Genomic DNA, 11752 nt, shown 5'->3' with positions numbered 1-11752 from the left:
GACGATATTAAAAAAACGGTTGTGCTCCCTTGAGTTGCGCTTTAACTCCTACAAAAGAGTAAGGGGGAGCAAGTTAGTAAACCTACACAAAAAAATAGTAAGGGGGCAAGGTAGTAAAAAAAACAAAAACAAAAAGATAAGTGTTGAAAAAAAAACAAATAGAAAAGGGAAAAAAATCTTTGAAAAAATAGTGAAAAAATAAATAATGAAAAAAAATGGAAGAAAACGTTAGAAGAAAAAAGGAAAAAGGAGAGAAAGGAAAGATTGGAAGAGGAGGAGGGGATAAGGATATGGATGAGTTTGAGGTTCTATTTATAGAGATTCCCTAGGTTCTATAAGAGATTATGAAATCCAAATCAAATAAAAATTTGATTTTAAATATTAGATTTTTATTAGATTTCCTAATTTAATTCTATCCTAATTTCAAATAAAAAAAAATCAAATTAAACAAATTTCCTATTTAATTTGATTTTGTTAGATTTTGTCCCAAATCTAAATCACTAGACTTTTATCATCAAACAAAATTATTACGGATAAAATATCAAATTAAATTTTGGGCATCTTCCAAATTTTATATCAAACTCACTTAAATTTAGGTTCTTATCCCTATTTCCAAACCAAATTATGGGAAAGATCTAAAATTAATCCCAAATTAAATTTTGGCCATATTCTAAATTTTATTCCAAATTCAAATTATTCAATGTTGAGTTTTTATCTTGAATCAAAATAGATTGTAGATAAGAAAAAAAATCTCAATTGATCTTTTATTCAAATTTAGGCATGTCCCAAATTTTATTTTAAATCCAAATCAAATTAAATTGGGATAAAGCTAAAAAAATTTCGTAAATTTGACCCTATCCCAAATTTTATCTCATATTCAAGTTAAACTTATGTACTGTTCATAGTTTGACTGACACGTCAATTGAGGTCAAATTCAAGAACATATATATTTGGATTTTGATTCCAACTTTATATTTTTCGAGATTCATCCCCCTCGTATATGTGCATAAATCTCGAAAGGGGACATTTGTTGAATGAGAAATTTTGGATCAATCACAAGTTGCCACGTCATTTACTAAATTAATGACGAAATTATAAATAATTAATTTTGGGCCCAATTAGGAGGTGACAAATGTCTCGAATTGAAATTGATGACGCCACATGGTTTTATCATGATCGTTGAATCAGATAAGATTAATTTTGCCCAATTTGATATTATTATTTGGGTCAAAGTCCAACTAAGCCCAAAAATAGGTCGAACTTGACCCAAATGTCAAATCAGACCTAAATCCAATTAATTGGGCCCAAATGTCATGCCCATGGACCAATCAAGCCCAAACCCATGGGCTAACCAGACCCAAGTCCATGAAGTTCATCAGAGAGCCCTATAAATAGAGACACTTTCTCAGAGGTCAGTATTTTCCACATTCAGAGAGCCCAACCATAATTCATCAACAAGTCTTCTAAAGCGGCACTCACTTTTCCAATTTGGTGTTTTCCTTCTTCAAGTCAAGCACATTTACCCAACCGAGAGAGAATCAGAGGATCGAGTATTAGAGATCGAACATCAAATCAACTTCAACATCAACATCAACTCAAGTTCAACTCCATGAAACACGTTTCTTCGAAAACCTCGTGTGAACCCTCCTAAAATCAGGTATAATTTTTACACACTCTAATATACTTTTTTAAGTTTAAGCTGAAATTTACCAAACATTATTTTACTTATTTTTCACAATTTTTTTTTTTTAAATATAGCTTTCAACAATTATTCTAAAATCTACAACAATCCCAAACAAAGCCTAGATTTATATGTCAAGAGGGATTGTTAGAATTTTTTTGAACAAAAAATCTCCCCGTATTCCAATTATAAATTAATAAACAAAAACTAAATAAATATAAAATAATTTTATAGGTCGATCCCTAAACAAAAGTATTCATAAAAAAAATAACTAATTGCTAAATTTTTTCATCTATCCACATAGAAACTCAATGGGAACATACATGAGCAAAATCCTATGTGACATAGTTTGTGTGTGAAGTGTAGAAGAAAAGATGCCAAATGCTAAAAGATAAAGGTGATGTTCGACCTATATTCTCGAGCTTGGTGGAGTGTACAATCATTTTGAATCCCTATGACAAAAAAAAAATAAAAAAATCTCTCGATCTCTTTCATTTTGAATCCCTAAACGAAACTCCCTCCTTGTAAAACCCTTCGTTATGGATCCCAAAATAGAAAATCCTTTGAATCTTTTTCATTTATGTTCTCTTTTGTCGAGCCATATACAATGCCTCTTATAGCGACCACTTGCAATTATTACCACAAATTTGTTGGAGCAAAGGCATGTGCATCATAATATGATGGAAACTCATTACTCGAATTGTAGAAATAGATGTAGAAATAGAGGTTATTATATCTCTTTCTTTAGAATGATTGAGAAAATTTAGAGAAAAATGTGTTAAGTTGGTATGAAATTCATGATAAATAATCTTATTCTTCGTTCACATGTTTACAAAACTCATAATATTGGAAATTATGAAATATGTCATTGTTAAATGCGTGATTTGAAGAAAAATGGCCAGGGAAGCAAAAGCTGCAACATTGAACACATGAAAGAGATATACTCAATGCCTAACTTTGCAACAAGGGAAACTATGCAATGAAATGAAACATGAAGAGAGGAAACAACAAACTCATAGGTGGTGGATGCCACGTCATGATGTAAGTTGGTAGTTGATTTGAGACATTTTGCAACATAGCCAGTTAATTTATGGTGCAATAGTCCGAGTGCGAGAGATATATAAGATAAGCTTTATCAATAGATTGCCCAAAGCTCTGTTCATTCACCACATGAAACCCGTCATTATCATCACTCCTTCAAGTTTTCCTTTAGAGAATTACGAGTGAGAGCTCATTTATTTTCTCTGGAAAAATGAGAAGATAGACCACCACCACCACCGTGAAAAATCACATTGAATCTGCACCATTAGAGCCAAATGGAACAATAAATTGTGTCATGCAGCTTGACATCTTCTATTTATTGTTTTTCATTACATTTTTTCAACATATTTACTTTGTATTAAGTTAAACTCTTTAATCTTAATATGAATATAATGTCTTCCACATTCTATCCACCCATATCTCTCTTCGTAAGCATGAATGGCTAAATTCTTAATGAATCGAGGAAGTTAAGCTAGTATTTTTACTAAGTTGTGCATGAGTATGCATTCGTCTTGTTTGATGCATGCATAGCGAGTTGCTAATATTAGGTAGAAACGAATCAACTACTTAAGAGATAATGTGATTGTGGAACTCATTAAACAGAGATAAAAGTGGCTTTATAGATAATGTTGACCTGTTGCAATCAAAACTCATCGCATGCATCATAGAGATAGGATATTGTGGCTCAAAACATTGAGAGGTAAAGTTCACAACTTCATGAGTTCCTAACATGAATGCATGACTCATGTAGTGCTTAGGAAAATGTTAGTAAACCTTTCTCGAACCATCATCCACTCCACCATACTTGTAAGTAATTCACTAGTTAAGAAACAACATTTTCAACGCGTACTTGAAAACAACAATTGCATCGAGATCAAACAATCATTTCATCACACTTTAGTTGTATGTCTCTGAGTTCGACGTCGGATCTCACTAACACTGCTATGTTTAGACTTGCATTTGGATCTAAATAGGAAAATACTACATTTAATAGGATTAAACCCATGCATAAGGCTCTAATGTCATCGCATAAATATAGAAAACACAACAGTATCAACCTTCAAAATCACCAACTATTTAATCGAATCTCTAATATCGAGATCTATAGAAAAATGTGATTCAACAAGATGACTCCATATTAAGTTAAATAAAAAAAAATTAACATGTTATAAAACTGTAAAGAGAACAAAATTTCAAAAAATACATTAAACCCACGGATATCAATACTAATTTAAGAGAATTCAGTTGCGTGCCTAATGATACATCAATGATAGAATTTTGATACAAAAATTGACCCATCGTAATCCAAACAAAATTTCCTTAAACAACAATTAATACAGTCACAAAGATATCTTTTTGTAATAGAAAAAAAGAAGTCATACGAGTTGACTGTAAATAGCCAGATATATCGAGGTACAATCGAAAATAAAAATTTTCATCATCCCCTACCAAAAGTCTGTTATCTATTTTTATTAGGGTTGACAACAAGATCGAAGCGGGATGGGGGATTCCCCATCCCTGTCTCTGTTGGGGGAAACGGGTCCCTCATCCCCGTTCATTTTCCTTTTTGGTGATATATATAATTATATATAAGTATATAAATATTTGTAAAATCAATATATATTTATATATAATATATATAATTATATATTATATATTTATTTATAAAATAAAAAATATATATATATATAATAAAAATTAAAAACTAATCGGGGTTAGGGTCGGGATCGAGGACGGGATACTCTCAACATGCCTAATCGGGACCCGGTTATAATCCTCAATTTAATGCATCCCCGATCAAACTGGGGATTTCCACTCCATGAAGATTTTTACCAACCTTAATTTTTATAATAGCGCTCAGAGTGCTTCTCATCCGCCATCACATTTATTTTTTTAGAGCAATTACAATTTGTAGTATTTTTAAGGTTAATAATTAAGTGTATAATAATATTCTAAAAGAATTGTAAGTATAGCAAAATCTATTCGTCCCAGAGCCATCACTGATAGACTCCAAGGATTGGATATGAATTTTATTGCTATAATTTTTTTGTGCGTTTTATTATATTTACTAATACTTTGATATATTTCCAGCGGTCATAAAGTACGTTTCATCATTTTTCATTCGAGTAAATTGGGTAAAAACAGGGCCAGCCCATAAATTTACACGGATAGAAGTGAACGAGAGATTGGGCTCTGTGGGCGTTGCAGCTCACAAATTCTGGCGGGAAATCTGAGCATCAATGGCGGGAAAACGAAAAACTTCCAGTTCCATATGTTCATATTTGCATCGCAATTCATTTCCCTCTCTCCACTGTTGATTATTCATCGATCGAGTTACTACTTACAGGATTTGGAAGAATGTTCTCCGGTACCCAGTTTGATTCCGCCTCTGGATTTACGTCTTCTCAGACCAATGATTCCTCTTCCGCGAAGGTAAGTCGCTGCTTCAACTTCTAAATTTCTGCTCGATTGAGAGAGATTTTTAAGATTAATGGATAGAATTGGCTTTTCAAGGAATCAATACTTCTTTTTGTTGCTGGATAGCAAGAATCAAGTGAGAGCAAAACGAAAGCGCAAACCTAAATCGTTTTTAGTTCGTTGGAACGATGATTGGAACGGTGTTAAAATTGAAGAAACGGGGATCTAACTCATTTGATTTATACTGTTATTTTTTATTGTAGACAAAATTCCGTTTGTCGAATTAGTGATATTGGATAAATCATCGGAGAAAGTCGTTAATAAAATGGCAATTGGTGAATGTTACATTTTCTCCCATTTTTTTACATCTTTTTAATTATTCCATGCAGAGTCGAGAATCGCCGGGCTTGGTTCCGGTAACTGTAAAACAGATAAGTGAAGCTTCACATTCTGGCGAGGAGAAGGCCAACTTTGTACTCAACGGCGTTGACATTACAAATGTATACTTCCTTGCATTCTTTCTCACTTTTATAAACTGCTATGTATTATCTAAAAGCGATGACAAGGAAATGCTGTACAGAATCAAATTTATGTTAAATTTATCTGGCAATGTAGCAATGCTATTTTTTTTTTTTTTGGGTGGTTTAGTAGTTGTAGATTCTTTTACCCTTTAACCTAAAGAAGCATGAACATTATGTTGGCAGAGTGTTGAATATTCAAAGCATAAGGGAGTTTGTGTATTTCAGTTTTTTACATTACATAAATGTTAATTGTAACAAACAGTCGTCAAATGGTTGAAATTTGATAGAGTAAATTTTAATGTATAAGCAACATGTAACTTTTCCCAGCATGACAAGTACCAAAACGGCCTGTTGATGAACATATTCCTGATTGGCTCCTCCAGATTTGATCACTTGCGTGTGTATTTCTTGTAGATTTATAGTCTTTAAGCTTCTACACAACCTTTGTCTTTTCATCTGATTTGCCATGCACAGAGACTCGTTCATTTTTTAGTTTGAGGATGTCTCAGGCTTGTAAATTCTCTTTGTTGTAAGTACTAACATTTTAAATATTGAGAAAAAGGTTAATATCGTTGGGAAGGTCTCTGAGAAAGCTGAAAGGAATACAGACATCACATTCACTGTAGATGATGGAACAGGAACAATTGGTTGCAAAAGATGGTATACTGTTGCAGTTGAAATCTTCTTAAACCTTTTAATTAAATCTTCATTCCAGTAGTGTATCTACTCTATTTTACTAAAGAATGTGTGTCAAAATTTATTCAGGGTAAACGACACTTTTGACACTAAGCAAATGGAGGAAATACAGTAAGTTCTCATCTAGTTCGATTCTCTTGTGATGACAAATGCTTTAGTGGTGCTGATGACGTTTTCTTTTATGGCATAGAGATGGAATGTATGTACGGGTGAATGGGCATTTGAAAATATTTCAAAGTAACAAGCAAATATTTGCATTCTCTGTAAGGTATGATATTTTGATTCTCTTCAATTTGTTTACATGCGCTTGGGTTCTCTTTAAAGTTAAATGTTTTACATTTAAGGTTATCATCCTGCTTGGTGTTTTTATTGCATGTTGAAACTTTAGGATTTGCACATCAAATGAGTTGAAGTAGGTCAATATTAGCTAAGCACCGTTTTGGAAAGAGGCCATATATGTTCTAATTCATTTTTATAGTAAAACCAGCAAATATACAACCTTGCTCGAGTAGGATGATTAGAATCTGTTCTATCGTGCTGACTTTCAGTTCTAAAATCAATAGCAGCAAATATAGTCTACTGGATTTGTAGGTAAAACAACCAGGGTATGTTCTACAGTGTCCTCGAGCTCAGCTTGATTGTTATGGAGAGGGGTACCTGTTAAGATCCAAAAGAAATGGGTATTGTCTGTGCAAATAGGCCGGTTTTACTCACATTTTACAAACAAGTGAAGGTGACCATTTTATTCATTTCTAATCACAGTGCTCGTAATTTTTAAACTCCACATGTCAGGATAAGAAAACTTGTTTTTGAAGTGTTTGCATTAAATATTTACATTATTTGAAGGTCCTGGGGCTGAGCCAGTTGCAGAGAAATATTAGGTGCTCTGACAGTTGATATTTGGAATTCTCAAGCTTCTTTCTCAATGGATTTAAGAAATTTTCAGAAATGGTCTTAACTTCTCACGTTGCCAGTGCATGGGCACTATGAGATGTGGCATTTGTTAGTTTTGACACAGTAGTGGCATTAGTTCAATTCTGTACTAATCCTCGACTTAAAATCAGTTAAAAAATTTCCGGAGGACATAATTTGGATGATGACATTTACATATGGGATTTTGCAACATTTTGCCGGTGTTGATTTGAGAAATGTTCGTTTCTCCATTAAAATTTGCAGTAATTGATTTCCTTTGATTCTTTGGGAAAAGTAAAGGAACAAGAGACATTACTAATTCTGGACATTCGCAATTAGAAAAATTATGAGCAAGCAAACCTCTGGATTAAATTAATTTATTGTTAATGGTATATAGTTTCACTTTGTTAACCTGTGATTGCCTAAAATTTCTGCTTGAAACTACTGTCCAATGTATTGATCTTTTTTCCAAGCTTGGTCACTAGACAGTGACCAATATCAAGTAATTGGTTGGGTATTTGAAACCGTCTAATGGCAAATTCTCTGTGCCTGTTGTATCTTTGATCGACTGAGTGACGAATTTGGTTATGTTTTACCAGGCCTGTTACAAATTTTGACGAAATTACATTCCACTTTATTGAATGCATACATGACCACTTGCGGAATTCCAAGCTACAGGTACTGGTTGCTGGAGCTGACTTGATAGTTGTGCTTCTAACTTGTAATTTTGTTTTTCTTTAATCAATAAATAAAACAAACTATTAACGAAGATCATAATTCTCAATTCATTTGTGCTTAAACTGCTAGAATCTCAACGGCGATGGACCAACACAGTTCCAATCCTCAGATTCAATTGTGAAGACTCCAGTGCAGAATGGCTCGAGTGGACATCAGACAGCATCTTCGGGAATAGTGAGTCTTAACCATGATTATTATTGAAAATGCGACAATAGTCTCACATTGGCTAAGATCGATCATAGGGTCTATAAGTGAGGGATAATATCTCTATTGGTATGGTGTTTTTTGGATTAAATCAAAAGTAAAATTATGCAGGTTTATGTTTAAAGTGAACAATATCATATTATTGTGTAGATATTTGGAGGGTCATTTTCTCTAATAATTAGATAGTGTATCAATATCTTATGAAAGATTGCTTGATTGAAATTCAAATCTAATTTCATTTTGCAGCCATCTGAGCAGCATACTGTTGATGTTAAAAAGAACTGTGATGAGTTGGTTCTCGACTATCTGCAGCTGCCCTCCAGCGTGTAAGTTGTCCCAGACCAATTTTTAATTTTCCTTTTCAGATTGTTTTACTTGTTGGCTGGTTACTGTGCATTTATCCTATATGAGATAGACTTAAGCTTGCCTTTGGTCCGGAAACAAGGTGGTTTTACATTTAAATAATTGAATTCCATCATCAGATGTGACTGTGAGTCATTCGTGGTACTTGGCAACCTCTGTGAATAGAAAACAAGACGTTAGGTCGGTGGTTGACTTTTAGTCGGGTCACTTCTGATTATTGGTTCTATAGACACTCATATTGAGTTGGCCCTTGGCCCAATAATAAGGGGACAAGGTATGACTTTAAGTTGCACGGTTCAATTTTCATGTGGGCCACTCATATTGGAATCTTGCAAAAAAAAAAAAAAAAAAAGAGTATATATATATATATATATATATATATATATATATCAACTAATTGTTGTTAGCTAAGAAACACACACACTTTAGTTTGGCTAGCGTACTCCAACAGTTATTGGATACATAATGGATTCGTGTTAGTGCAACAAATGTGTTAGACATGCACAAAACATTTGTTGATTAGACTAAAAAGACACATATATAACAATAATGATAAATTTTGAGTTGGAAATACATGAATTAAGTTTTTTAAACATTTAAATACATCGACTCATTTACTTTTGGATTTTTTTTTGATATAAAAAAAATATTTTTAAAAATGTATATTTTAATAAACTTGTCCTTGTCGTGTTATGTTTTATGGCATGTCATCGTGTCTTTGTGGTGTTATATCTGTGTCTTGTGTCAATATCCGTGCTTAGTAGATTAGTTGCATCCTTGAGATCTATTTACCTTAAATACTAATGGTATTAGAAAAATATAGGTTTGAATATCTTTTTGGTTTCTGTATTTTGGATTTTATTTTATTTTAATTCTTGTACTTTCAAATGTTGAAATTTAGCCTATGTACTATCAAAATATTCCAAAATTATTTGTCATGTGAAGTTAGTTTTTACCAAAGTTTGTTAATTGGAGTAAACTATGTAGATGTACGTATATTTTAGTTGATCTTTAGTGAAGTTATTTTATTGATTTGACAATTAAATATAATTTAGCATAACGATCATGGGAGTTAAAAAATTGTTCTATGAAAATTGTTGTGTATAAATTACTTATTCTGGTATCATGAGAAAAATGGTTTCCTATAATGGAGAAGTTAATTTTCTTTTCCTAATAAACTTTTTTTTCCAGTGCAAAAGAAAGAGGGATACACAGAGATGAACTTTCCCAACAACTGAAAATTCCAATGGAGAAAATACTGTAAGCCTCCTTCCCTCCTCACCTCACTTGTGTGGTTAATATGGCAATTAACTTCTACTACTTTTTTTTAAACCTTTTTTTTCTCCTTTCAGAAACTCCATAAGATCTCTTGAAGATGAAGGTTTGATATATTCCACCATAGATGAGTTTCATTTCAAGTCTGCTGCATAGAATTTATCATAACTTTCATAGTTTTCCCCCCCCTATGCTTTAGGTGTGGTTTAGACAGACATACTGTTTGCTTGAAACATCTGTTTTACTGCCTTGTTCAATGTATATGTATTTTGAAGCTTGTTTATCCAAAATTAGGCTAAGCCTTTCCTTATGGGGTGAACTAAAAATCATCAATCGTATAGTGATCGATACACCAATTTTAGATTCAGTGACGGTTGATTTTGTATAACACGAAAGATTGGTTGTTGATCAATTAGATGTATAAGCATTTCGATTGATCAATCAAAAGTTAAATCAATGGAAGAGATTTTAATTATCTCATCTTTAAAAAAAGGTTTTAGGACTTGAAATTTTATGTACAAAATTTCAGAGCTACCACTTCATCACTTGAATATATTTTGAAGTTTGAAATAACCTCACCGAATTATTAGGTTGAAAAGTTACTGTCTTTTGACTTTTAGGTATAGTGTATTTTTTTGGCGGTTCTTGGTTTTTGATAGGGTAAACAAAGGGTAACTTCAGGAAGAATTATTGGGGAGATTTCCTTCAAATGGACAAATACAGCATTTTAATTGAGATGGGTGTAAAAAAAAATATTCTGCTTTAACTATTAAATTATATGTATTAGCTTGGAGTTTATACTAGCATTTTGAAGAACTGTAAGTTGGTCTACCTATAGTAATTTTATATCTAATATGCAAGTTTATTTATTTCAAAGAAAATAAATAAAGTTACATTTGGACTCAATTAAACTATGAATATTCTGTAAGTTGGTCTACCTATAGTAATTTTATATCTAATATGCAAGTTTATTTATTTCAAAGAAAATAAATAAAGTTACATTTGGACTCAATTAAACTATGAATATTCACTATATATATAATAAAGTTAATCAAATTCACAGCTGTAAGACTAGTTTTCTCCAAAGGTACATGGTAAAACTTTTCAACTTTAATCCAAACGAAAAATTTTCCAACCCGTGAACCAAACATGTACGTGGGTATGTTCTTGTTCCCCACTTTTATATTTTTTTTAATATCTATATATATAATTTTTTAAAATAATTTTTTGACTAAGCCAGTCACATTCTTTTGTAGTACAAATTTTGGTTCTGGATTTGAAATAGGACCCCTCCCTTTTGGTTCAACTTGTTATTTTCTTTCGAATTTCATATATATATATATTGTAAAAATAAAGTTAAAATACCATATTCGTCTTCACATTTCGTTCGATGTATTTTTAATAAACATTAAACTTATTCATTGAAACTTAATTTTCTTTTATTAAAATTGGTTAAATAGTAATAATAAGGTTAGAATACCATTCTAGTCTTTATGCTTTGGAAATTGACTAAATAATAATAATAGTATTTTTCATGTAAGGAAACAAAATATTTATATATGATTATGTTTTTAAAAATTAGAATGAAATACTAATGAATAATAAAAGAATTTTAAAAAATTAACAAACTAATAGTAGAGGTAAAATCTTAAGATTTATTAAAAGTACATGCATTAAAATTGGACATGTGTTAGTGTAAACACCAAAGTTTAACAAATGTACAAAGACCAAAAATGATAGCTTAGCTAAATAATAATTTTTATATAAGAAAAGACTACATGAATATATTTTTAAATTTTTATAAAAGAAATGCCCGTAGATACTAGATTTCTTTTTACCTCAAAACGATTATAGAAATATTTTTAAATTTGTTAAAAATACAAAAATTCAAATTAGACATTTC

General features: G+C 31.6%; 1 protein-coding gene across 1 annotated transcript; it reads left to right on the top strand.

The window, feature by feature from the left end:
- Positions 1-4878: 4878 nt before the first annotated feature.
- Positions 4879-10159, top strand: LOC120085441 (replication protein A 32 kDa subunit A-like). Its single transcript, XM_039041402.2, has 10 exons — positions 4879-5155; positions 5530-5640; positions 6224-6321; positions 6427-6468; positions 6548-6625; positions 7869-7947; positions 8077-8181; positions 8458-8537; positions 9766-9834; positions 9927-10159. Exons 1-10 carry the CDS (start codon positions 5081-5083, stop codon positions 10003-10005), a joined length of 816 nt encoding a protein of 271 aa, XP_038897330.1. The 5' UTR covers positions 4879-5080; the 3' UTR covers positions 10006-10159.
- Positions 10160-11752: the final 1593 nt, after the last annotated feature.

Source organism: Benincasa hispida, chromosome 9, assembly GCF_027475165.1.
Source record: "Benincasa hispida cultivar pf3 chromosome 9, pf3_genome.v1.1, whole genome shotgun sequence".
Lineage (NCBI taxonomy): Eukaryota > Viridiplantae > Streptophyta > Magnoliopsida > Cucurbitales > Cucurbitaceae > Benincasa > Benincasa hispida.
Note: the sequence above shows the minus strand (reverse complement) of the source record. Positions and strands in the feature narration are given on the sequence as shown.